The 23,512-nt window shown below is 55.1% G+C and overlaps 1 protein-coding gene across 10 annotated transcripts in view; it reads right to left on the bottom strand.

Annotated features, from left to right (window-relative positions):
- ankrd44 (ankyrin repeat domain 44) overlaps window positions 1–21,460 on the bottom strand; it is a 32,185-nt gene extending 10,725 nt beyond the window's left edge. The window contains exons 1-15 of one of the 10 annotated variants that reach the window (XM_088605892.1): window positions 20,892–21,457; window positions 12,582–12,665; window positions 11,765–11,843; window positions 11,112–11,182; window positions 10,544–10,744; window positions 9,736–9,823; window positions 9,458–9,600; window positions 9,158–9,370; window positions 8,941–9,019; window positions 8,072–8,186; window positions 6,785–6,867; window positions 3,966–4,083; window positions 3,715–3,783; window positions 3,492–3,632; window positions 1,772–1,837 (exon numbers count right to left, since the gene is read on the bottom strand). In XM_088605892.1, the coding sequence (XP_088462018.1) occupies window positions 1,772–1,837; window positions 3,492–3,632; window positions 3,715–3,783; window positions 3,966–4,083; window positions 6,785–6,867; window positions 8,072–8,186; window positions 8,941–9,019; window positions 9,158–9,370; window positions 9,458–9,600; window positions 9,736–9,823; window positions 10,544–10,744; window positions 11,112–11,182; window positions 11,765–11,843; window positions 12,582–12,665; window positions 20,892–20,918 (1,577 nt within the window). In that variant the 5' untranslated portion in view covers window positions 20,919–21,457. Of the gene's footprint in view, window positions 1–1,771; window positions 1,838–3,491; window positions 3,633–3,714; window positions 3,784–3,965; window positions 4,084–6,784; window positions 6,868–8,071; window positions 8,187–8,940; window positions 9,020–9,157; window positions 9,601–9,735; window positions 9,824–10,543; window positions 10,745–11,111; window positions 11,183–11,764; window positions 11,844–12,581; window positions 12,666–14,344; window positions 16,134–20,891 lie in introns of those variants that run through there. The other 9 variants (XM_088605893.1, XM_088605890.1, XM_088605884.1 and 6 more) reach the window with 9 other exon arrangements.
- Between the last annotated feature and the right edge of the window lie 2,052 nt (window positions 21,461–23,512).

Here is a 23,512-nt window from a genome sequence, read left to right as displayed (position 1 = left end):
TAAGTAATAGTCCAGGAGTATGGGGATGTGTGGCCTCAGTGTCAGCAGTGTTCAGTCCAGGAGTATGGGGATGTGTGGCCTCAGTGTCAGCAGTGTTCAGTCCAGGAGTATGGGGATGTGTGGCCTCAGTGTCAGCAGTGTTCAGCCCAGGAGTATGGGGATGTGTGGCCTCAGAGTCAGCAGTGTTCAGTCCAGGAGTATGGGGATGTGTGGCGTCAGTGTCAGCAGTGTTCAGTCCAGGAGTATGGCGATGTGTGGCCTCAGGGTCAGCAGTGTTCAGCCCAGGAGTATGGGGATGTGTGGCCTCAGTGTCAGCAGTGTTCAGTCCAGGAGTATGGGGATGTGTGGCCTCAGTGTCAGCAGTGTTCAGTCCAGGAGTATGGGGGTGTGTGGCCTCAGTGTCAGCAGTGTTCAGTCCAGGAGTATGGGGATGTGTGGCCTCAGTGTCAGCAGTGTTCAGTCCAGGAGTATGGGGATGTGTGGCCTCAGTGTCAGCAGTGTTCAGTCCAGGAGTATGGGGATGTGTGGCCTCAGTGTCAGCAGTGTTCAGTCCAGGAGTATGGGGATGTGTGGCCTCAGTGTCAGCAGTGTTCAGCCCAGGAGTATGGGGATGTGTGGCCTCAGTGTCAGCAGTGTTCAGTCCAGGAGTATGGCGATGTGTGGCCTCAGGGTCAGCAGTGTTCAGGAGTATGGGGATGTGTGGCCTCAGTGTCAGCAGTGTTCAGTCCAGGAGTATGGGGATGTGTGGCCTCAGTGTCAGCAGTGTTCAGTCCAGGAGTATGGGGATGTGTGGCCTCAGTGTCAGCAGTGTTCAGTCCAGGAGTATGGCGATGTGTGGCCTCAGTGTCAGCAGTGTTCAGTCCAGGAGTATGGGGATGTGTGGCGTCAGTGTCAGCAGTGTTCAGTCCAGGAGTATGGCGATGTGTGGCCTCAGGGTCAGCAGTGTTCAGCCCAGGAGTATGGGGATGTGTGGCCTCAGTGTCAGCAGTGTTCAGTCCAGGAGTATGGGGATGTGTGGCCTCAGTGTCAGCAGTGTTCAGTCCAGGAGTATGGGGATGTGTGGCCTCAGTGTCAGCAGTGTTCAGTCCAGGAGTATGGGGATGTGTGGCCTCAGTGTCAGCAGTGTTCAGTCCAGGAGTATGGCGATGTGTGGCCTCAGTGTCAGCAGTGTTCAGTCCAGGAGTATGGGGGTGTGTGGCCTCAGTGTCAGCAGTGTTCAGTCCAGGAGTATGGGGATGTGTGGCCTCAGTGTCAGCAGTGTTCAGTCCAGGAGTATGGCGATGTGTGGCCTCAGGGTCAGCAGTGTTCAGTCCAGGAGTATGGGGATGTGTGGCCTCAGTGTCAGCAGTGTTCAGTCCAGGAGTATGGGGATGTGTGGCCTCAGTGTCAGCAGTGTTCAGTCCAGGAGTATGGCGATGTGTGGCCTCAGTGTCAGCAGTGTTCAGTCCAGGAGTATGGGGATGTGTGGCCTCAGGGTCAGCAGTGTTCAGTCCAGGAGTATGGGGATGTGTGGCCTCAGTGTCAGCAGTGTTCAGTCCAGGAGTATGGGGATGTGTGGCCTCAGTGTCAGCAGTGTTCAGTCCAGGAGTATGGGGATGTGTGGCCTCAGTGCTGAGTCCGGTGAGTATTCAGGTGTTGGCCATGCGGTGTTGATGAACGACCCCTGGCATCACGCAGCCAGCAGACACAGACAGACAGGCAGAGAGACTGACGGGCGGCTCGGCGAGAATGGGGGTTAGTTCTGGGAGGGGCGGACCCCCGGTTCACTCACAGCGCGGCCTCCTTCTCCCTCTCCGCCTGCACTCCCTCGCTCTCCGGCTCCAGGACCACGCGCCTCCTTGAGACCAATCACAGGACAGAGCTGAGCCCACTCCCGTCGCCCTGAGCAACACGATGCGCTACAGCTCTTCTCCTGCTCCTTCCTGACCCCCCAGCCCTCTGCCCCTGCTCCAACACTGGGGTCCTCCCAGATTCAGGGCGCCGCCTCTGTGGAGGGGGCCACACGGGGGGACCTCTCAGCCTCTCGGGCCGAATTTCTCCTCTGCAGGCGTCACGGACTGTTCACCCCAAATTCAGGGCACTTTCTTTGGGAAGGGGGAGGAACAAGGCCCCCTGTGCTTGAACCTCCGAAGGCCCAACTCTGGAACATTTACACAGGCCTCCTGAGGGGCAGATGTGCCAGTCTGCGCTGGTTTCCCATGAGGAAAAAGAACAGTTGTGCGTTTTCAAGGGGTCCATGATCACGAATGGTGCATATGTACTGCACACACCCCGTACATAAGCAGCAAAATAAATACCCACTTTTCCACTCTTAATTCCCAGTTCTGATACTCTATCCTATTTTTTACAGTAGCTAAATGCAGAACCTACTGGCACTGGTGCCAATGCACCATCAAGTAAGTTGTACCCATACTGACCCAGTGGGCAGTGTGAATCACATATTATGGGAATATGTGCTGTCAAGCACATCCTGGGGACGGATTGCCCTCCCCTCTCCTTGTTTCCTGTCTCCTAATCCAGTGTCTCCAGTCTCATCCCTACATGTAGTGCCCTGCTGGTTTTTAAATCTTCATCCCGCCTTCCTAATCTCCTGTGGTACATGCATTCCCTGCAGGTCAACAGCAGCGTCTTCACACACAGGCAGACGCAGTTTACAGCGTGGCCGAGTGGCGGCACCGACGTTATCTTCAACTTGCCATTAACAGCTCAGCTCTGGGTGCGACAGGACCGCGCAGAGCACGCCGACAAAACCGCGGTTTCTGCTCTGAGTCGGCAGCGCGACGTCGCTGCTTTTTATTAATGACTCGTGGCTCGTGAGCGAAAAGAGCAGACCGGCTCAGCGTCTGCTGCACACTTGACCTGAATGCCTAGCGCTCGGCCTGAAAGTGGCGGTTTGATCGAGCACCAGCACAAGCTGCACAGTCAAGGGCAAGAGTCTGCACGCGCTGTGAAGCTCACGGAGAAACACAGATATGCTCGTTGCTCCAGATAAGAGTTTGACACAGTCTGAGGCTCGGGGAAGGGGGTACTGTATGTTGGGCCGGCATCCCAGCCTGGATGTGAATCTGTGACCACCAGGCTGTAGGGCAGGGGCAGGCAACTTGGGCTTCTTGGTTCCATGGTTCCAGCTAAACTCTCATTAGAAACGTTTTCTGCGCCAGCAGCATCTGTTAGTTCAGTATTTTAAGATCCTACGCAGTAGTTGCAGTGAAGCCCTGCGATGGTACGATCAGAGACTCCCAGACCTCTTCAAGGATTACAACCCCAAGATGTTCTGGGTCTTACCAAGCGCACACGTGCTTTTCAACCCCACCGAGCAAGAGGGCAACTGAACCTCCAGGGGCAAACCCGCCTCCATGACGGAGTCCAGAACTACAACATGCAGTTTAGACAGGACCTGCCTGGCACGGCGAGGAGATCGGTAATTAAGCACTGGATTTTAGGCCCAAAGAAGACACCGCGCCCCTGGGACACTGGGGTGCCCCTCTTACCTTCTGTCAAGGTCGGAGGCAGCAGCGTAATGCAGGGCAGAGCGCCCCCACTGGTCGGCGGCGTTCACGCAGGTCCCCGAGGACACCAGCAGCTCCAGGCACTGATAGTGGCGGCTGGCGGCGGCGTAGTGCAGAGGCGTCCTGCGGCACACAGAGGCTCCCGTGAGTCTCTCTCTCTCTCACGCACCCACGCACACGTTCACTTCCTGTTGCCCGCCCTCACCTGCCACACTTGTCCTTCCTGCTGCAGTCCGCTCCACTGCTCAGCAGCAGCTTGACGCACTCCACGTTCCTGCGGGAAACAGGCAGGGGGGGCGTCACCGGCACCGCTCCGGAAGGGGGCTGGGCAGACGGACAGGAAGTCGCCCCGAGCGACAGACACGGGTACAAGACGACGGCGAGGAGGGCTGGGGGCGGGCACAGGAGGGGACAGACTCTCCGGCAGGGTGCCGGTGCCGAGCCGGGCGGACTCACCCCCCTGCGGCAGCCGCGTGCAGACAGGTCCTCCCGAAGGCGTCAGGGGTGTCTATCTCAAAGCCTGCAGACAGGACCAACTCGTTACTGAAGGAGCACACTATGCTATACTTCCGGCCTGGGGCAGAGGCAGACACGCCGGCAGACGGACAGGCAGACAGGGAGGAGGAGGAGGAGAAAGGGAAGGAAAGAGGCAGGGAGGAAGAGCAGGACAGGGAGGAGAAGACAGGAGAAAAGGGAGAGAGGTGGAGAGAGATGGGTGTTAGTAGTACGGAAGCAGACAGACAGGCTGATGGAGAGGAGACGAGTCTGGTTAAGTGTCCTCCGCTCTCCGGCATGAAGGCCAGGCCAGAGTCGCTCTTCCTGGGACAGGCAGCGTGGGATTCCGAGGGAGATTCTGTATGTGAGGAAACCTCCAGCATTACAGTCACCTGTAGTGTTTGGGGCCCTGGGCAAGTGCGTTTTCACAGGCCCTTTGGTCAGGGGTGCATAAAATAAATACTTGAAATTCACCCTGCCGGCCCTACAGTCCTCCTACAGGCACTGTGCTGTCCGATTTCCTGGCTCAGTGGTTCCATGCGCAGCTGCAGCCAGGGAATGTGTTTTATTTTATCCAACTCGCCAGCTGCCTCAAACGGCCCGTTTAACTGCTCTTTCGAGAGCGCCACTTTTCTGCTTCAGCGGCAGGGGTAATGTAGTATGACTTCAGCTACTGCGCTGATGGCCGGCAACCGGTTTCAAAAACGGCCACCGACTTCCCCTCCCTCTCCCATGAACTTTACAGATCTCTGCGTGGGCACTCGTGTGGGTCTCGTTAACGAAGTCAATCAAGCTTGAATTCACGTTTTATATCCATACACCCAGCCCCAAGTCTAATTGGATCTTCTTTTGAGATAAACTATATCATTAAGCAAATGACAAGAGGCTTTTAGAAAGTTCCATGAGTGAGACAGACTTTAAACATCAGTGGTATATATATATACACAAGTAAATCAAGATTAATGTAATAGATCAGCAAGTGCATTTTTCTAAAACATACAGTGCTTAACTCCTTATGTGTCGTACCGCAAGTTACAAGCAGACCAATGGCTGGATACGGAAATAGAAATAACCCCCATTTGACTCTTCTGGATGCACAGCCTACAGCCCCCCCCCCCAACGCCTTTGAAAAGGATCCCCACCAGCATCTCACCCTTCCTCCCCGTGTAGTTGGATTCAACACTATCTCCAGCGCAGGAACAGGCAAAGGCAGGAGGGAAAGATCTGGGCTGAGTGTTGGTCAGTGTCCCTCAGGGCTCCATGCTAGGTCCACACATACAGATACACAGGTGCAGGTGTCTGGAACCCGCTGGGCAAATGTGCCAGTTACACGAAGCTTGGAGGAATGGCCAAGTGCCAAGACACGGCCCTGGGCAGATGTATGGCATCTAAACCTCACTGTTAGTAGACACAGAGCCTTTGTGTTCAGGTGAGAACAGCACCGGACAGAACGAGACCACAGGAGGTGCAGAAGTCGGAATCACACAGTGACAAAAAGAACTGGGGACTGCAGTGGGTTCACTGCTTTCAGCACCTGGGTCACGCCAAGAAGTCATTAAAAAGCCAACAACACTCGGGCACACAGCACAGAGCGCTGAACGCACAGTAACTCAAGAGGGGTTATGGTGAAACTGTTCAATGCATTATGGGCAGACAACGGGATCCCCGCATATACCTGCAAGTAATCGTTTCAAATTTAATTTAAAGAGCAGAACACGGAGACAACTGGAAAATGCTTAAATGCAGATTCTGCGCTAGATTAGACGTCTTTCATAAACGGTGCCATTAATGCACGGAGCGCATTACTAGGACACAGAGGAGGTGGAGACAGTGGGCACATCAAGCCTGGGCCTGATACTGTGATAAATCCGCATGACTGTCTATTCTCATCGGCTCATTCTCCTGCTCCCCAGACACCTGCCCACCCCCCATCTCCCCCGCCGCCATCCCAGGGCTCACGCACAGAGGTAGCCTTAACGAAGAGAGCACACAGCAGCCTTACAGCAACTGCAAATACATGGGCTCAGCTGGAGACACCCCAGCTGGAACTCCACCAGAAGCACAGCGCGGACTCTCACCACCGCAGAAACACACACCACAGCCACACAACAGGTTCACACCCACAACCACACATACTCGCTGCCACACACCAGGCACGCACACATAATCACACTCACACACTCACACACACACACACTGCCACACACCAGGCACGCACACATAATCACACTCACACACACACACACACACACACACACACACACACACACACACTGCCACACACCAGGCACGCACACATAATCACACTCACACACTCACACACACACACACTGCCACACACCAGGCACGCACACATAATCACACTCACACACACACACACACACTGCCACACACCAGGCACGCACACATAATCACACTCACACACTCACACACACACACACTGCCACACACCAGGCACGCACACATAATCACACTCACACACACACACACACACTGCCTAGCACCAGGCACGAACACAGTCAGGCACACACACTGTACAGTCACATAACTCCGTACCTACTGCCGAACATGGAACCCCACTCCCCTCCTCACCCCAACACCCAGCTGTGCCATCAGCCCCTTCTGCCCTGCTCACGACTACAAATAACCCCCAAACCTCCGCCAGCACTCACAACTAACCCAACAAGCCCAAGGCGCAATGTAGACACTTTCCAGGGGTTCTTCACCCCCCAGTTCACAATCTTCACCCCCCGCCCCTCTTTACCACCCCTCGCTTGTACCTGAGGACAGCAGCTTGCGGCAGCAGTCAGAGTGGGCGTTCAGCGCTGCCAGGTGCAGAGGGAACATCCCATGGACCCCACGCCTGGAGAGGGGGTACAAAACTGCACTGTAACACAGCAGAATGCATTGTGTACTGTAGCACACTGCACTGTACTGTAGCACACTGTGGTCTATTCTACTGCATCACACTGTACTGTAGCACACTGCACTGTACTGTAGCACACTGTGGTCTATTCTACTGCATCACACTGTACTGTAGCACACTGCACTGTACTGTAGCACACTGTGGTCTATTCTACTGCATCACACTGTACTGTAGCACACTGTACTGTACTGTAGCACACTGTGGTCTATTCTACTGCATCACACTGTACTGTAGCACACTGTACTGTACTGTAGCACACTGTGGTCTATTCTACTGCATCACACTGTACTGTAGCACACTGCACTGTACTGTAGCACACTGTGGTCTATTCTACTGCATCACACTGTACTGTAGCACACTGTACTGTACTGTAGCACACTGTGGTCTATTCTACTGCATCATACTGTACTGTAGCACACTGCACTGTACTGTAGCACACTGTGGTCTATTCTACTGCATCATACTGTACTGCATCACACTGCACTGTACTGTAGCACACTGTGGTCTATTCTACTGCATCATACTGTACTGTAGCACACTGGTCTATTCTACTGCATCACACTGTACTGTAGCACACTGGTCTATTCTACTGCATCACACTGTACTGTACTGTAGTACTGTGACCTATTTGATTGCACCACCCTGTGATCTATTCTACTGTATCACTGTTCTGTATCAATATGATCTATTCTACTGTATCACACTGTGCTGCGTTGTCAGTTCTGTATTGTATTACATTGCGGTGCACTGCACTATACTATATTACACCGCACTGTACAACATATTGTCACCTTTGCTGTATCACACTGTGCTACAATACATTGTGTGCACAGCTGCTATTCTGTACAAATGCTTCAGCGAAACCTGCACAACACGTCCTGCCAATAAGCTTCACTCCGAGTTACAGTGGGAGAAGCAGAGGACAGGGAGGGTGAGGAATTGGGCCCCGCTTCCTCTGCTGCTGGGACAGGCCGAGCCCAGAACCCCAGGTGAGGGATCCTGTAAGCCCAGAACCCTGTCCTGGCAGCACGAGGTGCAGGACAGGACCACACCCAGCGCAGGGTGCGCGGGGATGGGCCTGCTGGCTCTCTGGGACTCGCCCGCCCAGCGCGGGCCGGCCCGGCGGCCATGAGCGACCGACCTGGTGCAGTCGGCCCCGCTGGTGATGAGGGTGTTGATGAGCAGCTCGTGGCCGTAGCGCGCCGCCACATGGAGAGGGGTGTTCCCGTCCTTGTCCACGCTGTCGATCTCCCCCCCTGCAACACGGCCACAGGGACACGGGTCTCAGCACGCGTGTGTGTGACAGGCTCAGAGCCCACACTGACACACACACAGGGCACGGGGCACAGAGTGTGTGTGTGTGTGACAGGCTCAGAGCCCACACTGACACACACACAGGGCACGGGGCACAGAGTGTGTGTGTGTGTGACAGGCTCAGAGCCCACACTGACACACACACAGGGCACAGAGTGTGTGTGTGTGACAGGCTCAGAGCCCACACTGACACACACACAGGGCACAGAGTGTGTGTGTGTGTGACAGGCTCAGAGCCCACACTAACACACACACAGGGCACAGGGCACAGAGTGTGTGTGTGTGTGACAGGCTCAGAGCCCACACTGACACACACACACACAGGGCACAGAGAGTGTGTGTGTGACAGGCTCAGAGCCCACACTGACACACACACAGGGCACAGAGTGTGTGTGTGTGTGACAGGCTCAGAGCCCACACTGACACACACACAGGGCACAGAGAGTGTGTGTGTGACAGGCTCAGAGCCCACACTGACACACACACACACACAAGGCACAGAGAGTGTGTGTGTGACAGGCTCAGAGCCCACACTGACACACACACACACACAGGGCACAGAGAGTGTGTGTGTGACAGGCTCAGAGCCCACACTGACACACACACAGGGCACAGAGAGTGTGTGTGTGACAGGCTCAGAGCCCACACTGACACACACACAGGGCACAGAGAGTGTGTGTGCCGGCAGGGCCTCACCGTTCTGGATGAGCGTCTGGGAGCGCGTGAAGCGTCCGTGCACCGCGGTCATGTGGAGGGGACTCTTCCCGTCCCAGCTCTGGGAGACACACCAAGGATCCAGGGGTCAGGACGGGAGGAGAGGGAGGGAGAGAGAGAGAGAGGGAAAGAACGAGTTGGCAACGGTCCGGTCATGTCCACCCCTCCAGAGCCGGACCCCCGGGGGCCGCGGGCGCACCTGCACGTTGACGTCGGCGCCGTTGTTGACCAGGAACTCCAGGCAGAGGGCGCCGTGCGTGGACGCGGCGGCGAAGTGCAGCGGGGTGAAGCCCTTGCCGTTGGGCTGGTTGACGTTGGCGCCGTAGTCGATCAGCTCGCTCACCACCGCGTCCTGCCCGTTGAAGCAGGCCACGTGCAGCGCCGTGTTCCCGAACGTGTTGGCCTCGTCGATCTGCGGGCGGACGGGCGGGCGGGCGGTCAGGCGGGGGCCCCCGATCCCGTGCCCGTCCGCGGCGGCGCACCAGCGAGCGCTACTGACCTCGACGGACAGGTTGAGCAGGTGCTTGACCACGGCGATCTGCCCGTTGGAGGCCGCCGCGTGCAGCGGGGTGTACCCCCGCTTGTCCTTGCAGCTGACCTCTGCCCCCTGGCTGACCAGCAGGCACACCACCTCCAGGTGACCTGTAAGGCAGAGCCGCGTCACCGCCGGACAGAGCCCAGAGCCGCGCGCTGTGCGCCACGACACACGGGCTGAACAGCAGAGGAGGGACTGCGCCTCCTCCTGACCCCTCGGTCGCCTTCACCCCCAGATCTTACCCATGTAGGCTGCCCAGTGCAGTGCCCGGCCATCCTTCTTGTCAAAGGCGTTGATGTTGGCACCCTTGGCCAGAAGCAGCCGGACCATCTGGAGGAGGAGGAGGAGGAGGGAGGAAAAGAGCAAGGGCGAGAGGTAAAAAATATAACCCTGTTATAGCTCAGTGCTTTTCCATACAGTACGTTCTAAAGAACTCGCATCAACACAAAGAGGGGCGCAGCGTCTCAGTGTGTTGGGGTGTCGGCGGACAGGGGCGCAGCGTCTCAGTGTGTTGGGGTGTCGGAGGACAGGGGCGCAGCGTCTCAGTGTGTTGGGGTGTCGGCGGACAGGGGCGCAGCGTCTCAGTGTGTTGGGGTGTCGGCGGACAGGGGCGCAGCGTCTCAGTGTGTTGGGGTGTCGGAGGACAGGGGCGCAGCGTCTCAGTGTGTTGGGGTGTCGGCGGACAGGGGCGCAGCGTCTCAGTGTGTTTGTGGTGTCGGCGGACAGGGGCGCAGCGTCTCAGTGTGTGGGGGTGTCGGCGGACAGGGGCGCAGCGTCTCGGTGTGTTGGGGTGTCGGCGGACAGGGGCGCAGCGTCTCGGTGTGTTGGGGTGTCGGCGGACAGGGGCGCAGCGTCTCGGTGTGTTGGGGTGTCGGCGGACAGGGGCGCAGCTTCTCGGTGTGTTGGGGTGTGGGCGGACAGGGGCACAGCGTCTCAGTGTGTTTGTGGTGTCGGCGGACAGGGGCGCAGCTTCTCGGTGTGTTGGGGTGTCGGCGGACAGGGGCGCAGCGTCTCAGTGTGTTGGGGTGTCGGCGGACAGGGGCGCAGTACTTCTGTGTGTCCATTGAGGGCAGCATGGTGCAGGGCAGTTCGGCCTCCCCGATCCGACACGTTGACGCTGCTCAGAAGCGGGATGATGACCTCAGCGCAGCGCAGGGCCTTATTGGCAGCAGCCAGATGCAGTGGTGTCTGCCAGTTCTTGTCACGGGCATTGACATCAGCTGAGTGACGGATCAGCACACGCACCGCCTCCTACAGCACGGGAAGCACACGGGACACCGATCAAAACTGGGGATTCACACGGGACACCCATCAACACACACGGGTAGCACACGGGACACCGATCAACACACATGGAAAGATTCTGTCTACACTTCCTACATTCCCCCCATGTGCGAGTGCGGGGTTTGTCAATGAAGGTTTATCCGATTTGACTATTCCAAATCACGTGGGTGTGAAACAAAAATACCCGGCAATTTTTTCTTTATCAAACAAGACTAAAATCGGAAATGTCTGGACTCAAACCAGCGAGCACTGACCCTTCTTAGGAGAGCTCATTTCAGTGTTAACACTATAGCGCTCCCTGTGGAGGGTTCACTAGGCTGGCTGAGACACTGACCTCACTGCGAGATGCCACTGCCCGGTGCAGGGGGGTCAGCCACATGTTGTCCTTCGCATTGACACGCGCTCCTGCAGGAGAGAGGGAGGCTTGTGAACGAGGGCAGGAGAGAGAGAAGGAGGCTTGTGAATGAGGGGGGAGAGAGAGAGGGAGACTTGTGAACAAGGGGAGGAGAGAGAGAGGGAGGCTTGTGAATGAGGGGGGAGAGAGAGGGAGACTTGTGAACAAGGGGAGGAGAGAGAGAGGGAGGCTTTTTAACAAGGGGAGGAGAGACAGAAGGAGGCTTGTGAATGAGGGGAGAGAGGGGGGGGGTTGTGAACGAGGGGAGGAGAGGGAGGCTTCTGAACGAGGGGAGAGAGAGGGAGGCTTTTTAACGAGGGGAGGAGAGAGAGAAGGAGGATTGTGAATGAGGAGAGAGGGAGGAAGGATTGTGAACGAGGGGAGAGAGAGGGGCACTTGTGAACGAGGGGAGGAGAGAGAGAAGGAGGCTTGTGAATGAGGAGAGGAGAGAGAGAAGGAGGCTTGTGAATGAGGAGAGAGGGAGGAAGGGTTGTGAACGAGGGGAGAGAGAGGGAGAGATGGATACAGAATCTGTTGAGCTGGCGGGAGAGAGAGAAAGAGGAGTGTCAGGTGATGGAGGGAGAGAGACAGACCTGAGAGGATGAGAAGCTCAGTGATCTCTGCATCTCCCAAGAAGGCTGCAGCATGGAGGGGGGTACGCTTCTCTGTGTCCTGAAAGGCACAGAAAGACCCCAACATATTACACAGCTACCCAACAATATGGTAGACAGGATTATGTGCCAATAACAGAATTCTTAAATTCTGTGGCAAAGCACAGTATCACATGTGTTGTATCAGCATTAAGACACAATGATGCTGTAACTGTATCCCCAGGAGCAGTGACAGTGCTTTAGCATTAAGACACACTGACACTGTATTTCCAGGAGCAGTGACAGTGCTTTAGCATTAAGACACACTGACACTGTATCCCCAGGAGCAGTGACAGTGCTTTAGCATTAAGACACACTGACACTGTATTTCCAGGAGCAGTGACAGTGCTTTAGCATTAAGACACACTGACACTGTATCCCCAGGAGCAGTGACAGTGCTTTAGCATTAAGACACACTGACACTGTATCCCCAGGAGCAGTGACAGTGCTTTAGCATTAAGACACACTGACACTGTATTTCCAGGAGCAGTGACAGTGCTTTAGCATTAAGACACACTGACACTGTATTTCCAGGAGCAGTGACAGTGCTTTGGTATTGAGACACACTGACACTGTATCCCCAGGAGCAGTGACAGTGCTTTAGCATTAAGACACACTGACACTGTATTTCCAGGAGCAGTGACAGTGCTTTAGCATTAAGACACACTGACACTGTATCCCCAGGAGCAGTGACAGTGCATTGGTATTGAGACACAGGGCTCTAAAAGCAGGAGCAGTGGTATCAAGGCAGAGTGCCCACCTGTGCATTGATATCCTCCGACTTATAGATGAGCATGCGGATCTCCTCTGGGTCTCCATTGAATATGGCCTGGACCAGCGGGGGCTGCAAATCAATACACACCGATCATCAATACACACGGTCCGTAACCCTTTACCCAGCCCATCACCCAGACAGGCCCACAACCTGTATCAAATTCATCAATATACCTCATCAATAATCAATACCATTGTACGTATGTAGAGCAAACATCAGTCATCGAAAGAAACAAGTGAGGACACAATTAGAAAGAAATTCATTAATACAAACGAATAAGATAAAAATGTAATACTCAATACACCCAAATTAATATAATATGCATCTAATCTAGAGAAATTTGTTTATCAATAACCTAAACACTGATGAACACAATATATTCGCCAATAGAGCCATAAAAATAGAGTCTACTATCAACCCTGTCAAATGTAAATAATTCAATCACCAATCATTAACAAGCCTAATCAATATATTCAAGTCAACCTGTCAACAGACTCTAATCTAATCAGTACTCAGAGAATCACTGCAAGTCTTTCTCTCAGCTGTTGATCAGTCTGGACACTGACCAGTACATCCTTCCATCCAGTCAATAGTTCCAATCACTCGATCAACGTGCCCTAACGAGCCCGGGGTGAGACCCCCGCGCCCTAACGAGGCCAGACAGGGTCGCTCGCGCCCTAACGAGGCCCAAGGAAGAGTCACTCATGACTCAGCACTGGGGAGCAGTCAGCCAGTGCTCAGCTCTCTCAGCTCCTGGACAGTGGGGTGACTTCCTGGGCGTCAGTGAGCGGGGAGCGCCTCTGCTCCCCCTGTGGCCCTGACCAACAGCCACGGCTGGGTGGGTATGTCAGTAACTGGCCCTCCTACGCGTGGAAGTGAAGAGGGGGACTGGATTTAAACCCGCTGGTTTAACTTGACCGTGTAGCACACAGGAACTTCCGCCCCGCCCAGAGACGAACCGCGCTGGCCATCCCCGCCCTCCTCTTCCTGCCCCTCCCCTCCCTCTGTCTCGGCACGGAGCGAGACGCTGACAGCTGCAGCAGGAGCCCTTGCACTTCCGCTCCGAGAGAAGTGCACGCACACGCACACACGCACACACACACACGCAAGCACGCACGCACACACGCACGCACGCACGCACGCACGCACACACACGCAAGCACGCACGCACCACAAACTGGATCCACTAGCTCAGCACACACACACAGACACCACAAACAGGATCCACTCGCTCAGCACACACAAATACACCACAAACTGGATCCACTCGCTCAGCACACACACAAATACACCACAAACTGGATCCACTCGCTCAACACACACACAAAGACACCACAAACTGGATCCACTCGCTCAACACACACACAAAGACACCACAAACTGGATCCACTCGCTCAGCACACACACAAATACACCACAAACTGGATCCACTCGCTCCGCACACACACAAATACACCACAAACTGGATCCACTCGCTCAGCACACACACACACGCACCACAAACTGGATCCACTCGCTCCGCACACACACAAATACACCACAAACTGGATCCACTCGCTCCGCACACACACAAATACACCACAAACTGGATCCACTCGCTCAGCACACACACACACGCACCACAAACTGGATCCACTCGCTCCGCACACACACAAATACACCACAAACTGGATCCACTCGCTCAGCACACACACAAATACACCACAAACAGGATCCACTCGCTCCGCACACACACACAGAGAGATAACCTTGCTGAGAAGAACGTATCTGTCTGTCCGATCTCTGTGCATCTCTGCTGCCTGCCTGCCTGCCTGGCTGCCTGGCCTCTCCCCCTGCGCGCGCGGCTGGATCTGCGCAGCAGGAGACCGCTGGAGGAAGAGCTTCCACGTCGGGGATCGGACTCCTCCGTGGCCAGGAAGAGCTGCGAGTCGGGTGCCCGGTCTTTCCACGCTTGGGAAAGGGCCCGTCACAGGACACGCCACGGAGCACGGACAGCGGGCACCAGAGGAGCCCCTGACACGCAGGGGACACGCCCCACGCACCGCCAGAGGGCGGGCAGGGGGCCGGTTCCAAAAGCAGGCAGTCAGAGGCTTCTGCAGATGCCCGCTGCTGAACAATGTGAGCTTTAATGAGCTGAATGGCCCATTCATGTTCCAGAAACTGCCCTCACAACGAATACCAACACTCCCAGGACTAAACGCTACCCATGATGTAACACAGGCCTGTTTTCCCCCCACAACACAATGCCAGTGCTTGTGTGTGTAGGATGGGGTGGAAGTCGAGACAGGGCATCACAACAGAATGTCACTGACCACACATACCCAGTTCCTGCCAAACACCGAGCCTATTGTTACACACGGAACCTTTACACTCTCATCCAATCACGGCTCGCCATCCTACCTTCCGCCCAATCACGGCTCACCATTCTACTTTCCGGCCAATCACGGCTCGCCATCCTACCTTCCGCCCAATCACGGCTCGCCATCCTACCTACCGCCCAATCACGGCTCACCATCCTACCTTCTGCCCAATCACGGCTCAGCATTAACCTACCGTCCAATCAAGGCTCAGCATCTACCTATTGCCCAATCACAGCTCAGCATCCTGCCTTTCCACCCAGTCAATGAACAGTGCCTTTCCCCATCACCTTGTCTTACAACCAACTGGTTTGGTGAGCATCCTACCCGTCACCAAATCTGTACGTGCACCCTGCACCCATTCACCCACTCAGCACAAAGCACACCCCTTCAGTCTCCGGCCATTCTGGATCCAGTCATTTTTGCTCTATAACAACGGGGTCCTGCCCCATTCGCTTATTAGTGCGCCAACTCTTCCAGAGCACGTCCCCACTACCCTCAATTCTCCTGATGTTTAAAGCAGACGTGTTAAATCAGATGTTTCACGTGATGTTTCGTTTTCTTTAGCCATTCAGTACAAGCCAACTTCCTCAAAGTGGAACTGGCATTTCTGGGGGGAAGGTTCCTGTAATTAAGACATGAGTAGCACTCTGCCCAAGACCACACAGCTGCCGCACTCTCCGATCTCCTGACCCACAGACTGCTGGGATACTAGCACAATTACAATGTCAGGCCCCTGTCTCATTTCTTGCCCACGACACAGCCTTTTCAAAAGTCACAGATTCTAACAGTGGATTTCTTTCACATCGTCAGTTCTTTGCAATGCACCGCAGCCTTGACACTCCGGACTTCAGTGACCGAAATGATTAGTGACCAAAAAAACAGAAAACAAATGAAGAATCTGCTTCACCTGCGTGTAACACCCAGTGCCTGTGATCCTCCTGGCAAAGCAGAAGTACTAATCGAGGGGATAACAGCATGTCAAAGGAAACACGTCTCTGGCGTTTGCTACACTGAACACACTGTAAAAGCGCAGGGGGAAACTCAGCTAACCTCCTGAGATTACACACCAGGTTAAGAAGCGAGCAAGGGTGACCACACTTCTTCAGAGGCAGGGAGTGCGGTTTTGACACACGTCTCCTGCCTGGGCCCACCAGCAGGCCAGGAGCCGTCACCAGGGCCCGACTGCATCTAGGCTGCAGCAGCGGCCGAATTTCCCCGCTGCGCAGAGGCGCACGTCTCGAAATCAGCGTGAGTGGGCGTGCAGGATGAGTGTCTATCAGCAAAGCAGCGCACTTCAGTGCTTATGGGTAAGGGACGTGTCTTTTTCTAACTAGGATAATAAAAAACAAGAACAGGAAGCTCTGATTAACCAGACTTCAATCTCCTCCGAGTCACTTCAGTAGTACTGCTCCAAAAAAATAATCACAGTCTCTCTCCCTCGCACACACTCGCACACTCTCTCCCCCTCTCTCGCACACACTCACACTCGCACACTCTCTCCCCCTCCCTCGCACACACTTACACTCACACTCTCTCCCCCTCCCTCGCACACACTTACACTCACACTCTCTCCCCCTCCCTCGCACACACTCACACTCGCACACTCTCTCCCCCTCCCTCGCACACACTCACACTCGCACACTCTCTCCCCCTCCCTCGCACACACTTACACTCACACTCTCTCCCCCTCCCTCGCACATTCTCTCCCCCCCCCTCGCACACTCTCTTCCCCTCCCTCGCACACTCTCCCCTTCCCTTGCACACTCTCTGCCCCCCTCGCACACACTCACACTCGCAGGCTCTCCCCCTCCCTCGCACACACTCACACGCTCTCCCCCTCCCTCGCACACACTCACACGCTCTCCCCCTCCCTCGCACACACTCACACGCTCTCCCCCTCCCTCGCACACACTCACACGCTCTCCCCCTCCCTCACACACACTCACACGCTCTCCCCCTCCCTCACACACACTCACACGCTCTCCCCCTCCCTCGCACACACTCACACTCTTCCCCCCTTCCTCGCACACACTCACACTCGCAACATCTCCCCCTCCCTCGCACACTCTCTCCCCCTCCCTCGCACACTCTCTCCCCCTCCCTCGCACACACTCACACTCGCACACTCTCTCCCCCTCCCTTGCACACACTCGCCCTCCCTCGCACACACACTCACTCTCCCCCTCCCTCGCACACACATTCACACTCGGACACGCCCTCTCCCCCCCTCGCACACACACACTTGCAAACTCTCTCCCCCAACCTCACACAAATTCACACTCGCACCCTCTCTCTCCCTCCCTTGCACACATTCACACTCACACACTTTCTCTCCTTCGCCCACATTCACACTCGCACACAGAGACATCGGCGTCCTGTGAGAGAGCAGAAGGGAGCTCAGTGGGAGGGGAACATCCCGCAGGGGGCGATAGAGGAAGAGGAAGAGAGAGAGAGACCTGACAGCACAACCAACAACTTCCTGATCTCTTCCTCTCTGGCGTGCACTGCTCCACTACAGCAAGGCATGAGCTACATGCAGGCACCGAAACCAGCATCACTCCAGCTAGCATTGGACAGACACTCTCCCGTCTCACACTCGCGAACACGCATGCCACTGGGTTTGGCTGCGATCCGCCTCAGCCACGGGTCCTTAACCCATGCAGCGCCAGACTGCAGCACAGCCTTATAAGGCAACAAAGCGACAAAGTTCTCCTCCCAGAATCCGGCTTCACCAGAACCACACACCTTCTCACTTCCTCCCCACCCCTCCCCCAGCCAACGCACACACAGCACCATGGCAACCGCGATAAAGATCCGCCATCTGCGCTCCTCTCGGCCAATCACAGGAGGAAGCAGAACTCACGGGGAGGGAGCTGGGATTGGGGTACAGGACGGACATGCAGAGTCTCAGACGGAAAGTGGGACAGGGAGACAGACAGGCGCAGGGCGCTCTGGAGGGATTGTGGTGGAGACAGGTGGGTTAAAAACAGGGCAGACAAGAGGAGGGAGGGAATGACAGAGGGCAGGCAACCGACATCGCAGGGTGTGAGAGGGGCACGCCAGCCCAGTACGCTCTGTCCTCTCACCACACACTAGGAGATTCATCCACTACTGGGATAGCTCTCACTATCACCCCTAGTATCACTGTCCTGTATCAGTGCTGCCCTCAGTGCTGTCCTGTATCAGTGTCCTGGTGCCCTCAGTGCTGTCCTGTATCAGTGCCCTCAGTGCTGTCCTGTATCAGTGGTGCCCTCAGTGCTGTCCTGTATCAGTGCCCTCAGTGCTGTCCTGTATCAGTGGTGCCCTCAGTGCTGTCCTGTATCAGTGGTGCCCTGGTGCCCTCAGTGCTGTCCTGTATCAGTGTCCTGGTGCCCTCAGTGCTGTCCTGTATCAGTGCCCTCAGTGCTGTCCTGTATCAGTGGTGCCCTCAGTGCTGTCCTGTATCAGTGGTGCCCTGGTGCCCTCAGTGCTGTCCTGTATCAGTGTCCTAGTGCCCTCAGTACTGTCCTGTATCAGTGATTTAGTGCCCTCAGTGCCGTCTTGTATCAGTGGTGGCCTCAGTGCTGTCCTGTATCAGTGTCCTGGTGCCCTCAGTGCTGTCCTGTATCAGTGTCCTGGTGCCCTCAGTGCCATCTTGTATCAGTGTCCTGGTGCCCTCAATGCTGTCCTGTATCAGTGGTGCCCTGGTGCCCTCAGTGCTGTCCTGTATCAGTGTCCTGGTGCCCTCAGTGCCATCTTGTATCAGTGTCCTGGTGCCCTCAGTGCTGTCCTGTATCAGTGTCCTGGTGCCCTCAGTGCTGTCCTGTATCAGTGGTGCCCTCAGTGCTGTCCTGTATCAGTGTCCTGGTGCCCTCAGTGCTGTCCTGTATCAGTGGTGCCCTGGTGCCCTCAGTGCTGGCCTGTATCAGTGCCCTCAGTTCTGGCCTGTATCAGTGGTGCCCTCAGTGGTGTCCTGGATCAGTGGTGCCCTCAGTGCTGTCCTGTATCAGTGTCCTGGTGCCCTCAGTGCTGTCCTGTATCAGTGGTGCCCTCAGTGCTGTCCTGTGTCAGTGCCCTCAGTGCTGTCCTGTATCAGTGGTGCCCTCAGTGCTGTCCTGAATCAGTGGTGCCCTGGTGCCCTCAGTGCTGTCCTGTATCAGTGCCCTCAGTACTGTCCTGTATCAGTGCTGCCCTCAGTGCTGTCCTGTATCAGTGGTGCCCTGGTGCCCTCAGTGCTGTCCTGTATCAGTGTCCTGGTGCCCTCAGTGGTGTCCTGGATCAGTGGTGCCCTCAGTGCTGTCCTGTATCAGTGGTGCCCTCAGTGCTGTCCTGTGTCAGTGTCCTGGTGCCCTCAGTGCTGTCCTGTATCAGTGGTGCCCTCAGTGCTGTCCTGTATCAGTGCCCTCAGTGCTGTCCTGTATCAGTGGTGCCCTCAGTGCTGTCCTGTATCAGTGCTGCCCTGGTGCCCTCAGTGCTGTCCTGTATCAGTGTCCTGGTGCCCTCAGTGCTGTCCTGTATCAGTGCCCTTAGTGCTGTCCTGTATCAGTGCTGCCCTCAGTGCTGTCCTGTATCAGTGCTGCCCTGGTGCCCTCAGTGCTGGCCTGTATCAGTGTCCTGGTGCCCTCAGTGCTGTCCTGTATCAGTGGTGCCCTCAGTGCTGTCCTGTATCAGTGCCCTCAGTACTGTCCTGTATCAGTGCTGCCCTGTATCAGTGGTGCCCTGGTGCCCTCAGTGCTGTCCTGTATCAGTGGTGCCCTCAGTGCTGTCCTGTATCAGTGTCCTGGTGCCCTCAGTGCTGTCCTGTATCAGTGGTGCCCTCAGTGCTGTCCTGTATCAGTGTCCTGGTGCCCTCAGTGCTGTCCTGTATCAGTGGTGCTCTCAGTGGTGTCCTGTAACAGTGTCCTGGTGCCCTCAGTGCTGTCCTGTATCAGAGCTGTGGTGCACTGAGTCTATCAGCACTTCCCGCTGAGCCTGCTACTCGCTCTCTCCTCTCCCTGTCGCCACTTCAGTACCGGTATCTGTGAATCAGGCTGCAGTTTCGATCTGAATGTTGGCAAAAAGATTGCGAAGCTCGCGAGCAGCTCGACTCTTGCAAAAAAATAAAAGGGGAAGAGAAGCGAAACTGAAAAAGAGGAACAAGACGGAAACGGTGAAAATTAAGAAATTAAAACTTTAAAATGTGAAATGCTTCCGTAACACCCTTCTGTCACTCATTACGGACGCGAGTGGGTTAGGAAGTTTAATCACGACAAAGCGCTGAAAAGTAGTTTGAAGCGAGATCGCCGGAGCGGAGCTGCCGGTCTCCAAAACAGCTCCTTTTCCACTTCATCTCAGGGCCACAGTCCGACAGACCTCAAGATGAAGAAAGTGTTCGCCGGCAAGAAAGGCTTCAAGCTGTGATGCGAGCAGGGCTTTCGCCACTCGCGAAGTAAAAAAAATAAAATAAAATCAAAGTTACACCGCGAGTACTCTTTCGGAGAGGGAGACCATAAGACTGAAGAGCCAACAGCCGTAACCCGGAATCCGCTGTCCTATTTTTAAAGGAAGTGAGCGGAACCACGCACAGAACTAAAAATACAGTTCACGGAGAGAGAAAAAAAAATGACAAAACATCGCAAACTCTGCTCCGCTCAGCCCTGCCCGCTCGCCCGGACAGCGGACCGGCCGGAGCCCCCGGCCAGCGAGCGCCCAGTCCACAGCGTTATTCACTTGCTTTAATCATTATCGCCGGCTTTAATTACGCCGTGCAAACAGGTCTGAGAGCGAATCGCTCTCTCCCTCCGTCTCTACCCCCCTTCTCCTCCTCCTCCTCCTCCTCCTTCTCTCTGCCTCCCTCCTTCCTCCTCTCTCTTTCGCGACAATTTCTGCCTTTCGGCGCCGCATCGCTCCTGCAGATGTAAAAACCGCGGTCATAACCTCTCGCCGCGTAGCGCCCTCGCGTTAAAATGGTCTTTACCTGGTCGACGAGTTTTAACACAGCCATAACGGAATCAGCCTGAACGCCACATCCAATCGCGGGACCGCGATGCACCAAATCCACAGATAAAACGATGACAAACCCGCTGGTCCGATGATGATGTTTTCCTCTCCTCCCTCTTTTTTTTTTATCTTCTTGGGTTTTTTTTTTTATTTTCCCAACAGCGGAATTATTGTCTTGCCCACCCCGCTCTGCGCGTACAGTATCCCGTGTGCTGCCGATGCGCCTCCGTCCCCGGAGAGCCGTCGCTGCAGGGCCCGGGCTCCGTCCCCCGCGCTAGCCGGCGGTGCACACGCAGTCGGCGGAGAGCTGCGCTCGCTGTAGCCGCTGCCACGCCGCGGGAGGAAGAGAGACAACAGTCCGCATTCAACACCAGGCGTCCAGCCGATCTCTTCCTCTGTCATGCAATCACACACACACACACTCGATCCCTCCCTCTCGGTCTGTCGGTCGCGCTGTGAGCTCGGAGCAGGAGCCCGTGTGTGTGTGCACAGGCTTGCAGGCTGGCCCTCGGTACAGGAAGTCCTTGCCTCCCTCAATCACTCCGCCACTCGTCGGCACAGAGTCGGCCCTGGCATCACGCCTACCTGACTGACAGCCCGCCTGACAGGCTCGCAAGCGCCGCCGCTTTGGCTCCCTCCGGTGGCCAGAGCGGGGAACAGCAGCCTCCTGCATCCCCACTGTAAATAACGTCGCACCAAGCTGGCCTGATTTTGATTCTCCCTTGTAAAATAACATAACATCACATCACTTTATCAGCCCTATACAATTTCCTGCATTTGGAATTCGTCTCTTCATATACCCCAGTTTGCTCTCCATGAGACAGAGACACACAGACAGAGAGAGAAGCTGGGGGTCAGAGCGCAGGGTCAGCCATTGTACAGCACCCCTGGAGCACTTGGGGTTAAGGGCCTTGCTCAGGGCCCAATAGAGTAGGATTCTTCTGCCAGCTGTGGGATTTAAACCTTCCAGTCACAGGCGCAGATCCCTAGTCACAGAGCCACCACTCCACCCCTAATGTACAGCTGCCCACCTGAATGTACAGTGTTTACTACTGTACTTGAATAGATTCTCTTAATACACCAATACAGTTCTGAGTGTTTAAAGGGTGCTTTAAGTGTTTTTGTGAATTGTAGTTATTGCGTACATTGTGTTTTATTCATATACTGTATGTGGCATTTCGAACTTGCTGTGAAAGCTGTGTTCTTTAATGTGCAGAAGCGCTTTTCGCAACGTATGGTGCTTTTGTTAGGTTGTATTAAAGCAAGTCATCTGGAGTAAACATCCACTTCAGAGCACCACTAAGCAAAGAAATGGAAGAAATGTCTTATCATAAGATTTATAGTTCGCTGCAGTGCGATGTCAGAGATCTACAGCACTGCTAGTAAACACACATTCACTAACAGTCCTATGCATCTGTCGGTCTCCTCTCAGGGGATGTGTCTCCTGTAAGCCAGAAGCCTTGAACCCTGCAGCAGAGGCCATCCGGTCCTGGGATCAGCGAGATCTACACAAGCCCTTCCTCTTTTAGGTGCTCTGTCAGGCTGGGTGAGAGATCTGCCCCTAACCCTGCCTGCCACTACAGTTCCTCCCAGCAGGCCTTTCTCGGGCTGTGGGGGGAAGCTGAGGTCTCCCATGCACACTGTTTCCTCTGCTGCAGGTGAACCCTTGGCTGAGGCTGCTGGGAATGTGGACAGTCAGACCTGCCCTGTGTGTGTGTGCGTATGTGAGGCAGCACTGCTTGCCTCTGTCTCATAGCTCTGTGCCATCAACGCACCCAGATCAAGGAGTCCGTTCTGCGCTACATTTACATTTACCGTACTTTTCTGAGCTGGGGAAAAAGGGGGGAGGAAGGCCAGAGTGATTATGTCAAATAAACACTATTCCCAAACCCCGGGTGTCATGCCACGAGGAAACAGAAAGTCAGAAGCTGCGTGTCGAGCCGGTATGGAGACAGTGCTGTGTGTGTGTCTGGGGCCACCGGCGTTTCAGGGCTGCTTCCTGTGTGAGCTCCACCCACCCCCCCCCACACCACCTACAGGCCACACCCACACATGGGCCACACCCACCACCCAGTCTCCAGTGCTCCTTCAGAAGGTCACATGGTCACCCAGCAGCCAATCCTCAGCGTGCATCCCCATGTCACATTCACACCCCACCAGCCCTCACTTCCTGTGGCAACCACAGGTTTAAGATTCAGGGCAGAGGAGAATTACCTAGAACTCACTGAACTCGTCATGAAATTCATTGACAATGAACAACCTAGAAGCAGTGCTTATTTCGGCTGGGGAGATGGTAAAAGCTAGAAGAATTTTTTTTAAATCAAGCACATTTATTTATATGCCGTCTAAAGTGTCTGTGGGAGTTCGGTGCTTTGCATGAGTGGTTAATGATATTGTACCAATATAAATGGAACCTGTCATTGACTGTGATGTTTGTCAAAAGCTACTGCTCAGAAATAAAATACAAGGGGCAGGGGGGTCAATAAGTATAGTGGGTTTGATGCAAATGCACTAAAGCCGTAAGGAGACCACCTCTTCATAAGGCCTCAGACACCCTCCTGACAAAGTGAAGGTGTCCAGTATTGGCTGTCAGACACT

Source organism: Lepisosteus platostomus, chromosome 14 (genome assembly GCF_059453375.1).
Source record: "Lepisosteus platostomus isolate fLepPlt1 chromosome 14, fLepPlt1.hap1, whole genome shotgun sequence".
In the NCBI taxonomy this organism is placed as follows: domain Eukaryota; kingdom Metazoa; phylum Chordata; class Actinopteri; order Semionotiformes; family Lepisosteidae; genus Lepisosteus; species Lepisosteus platostomus.
This window is presented reverse-complemented; position numbering and strand designations above follow the sequence as displayed.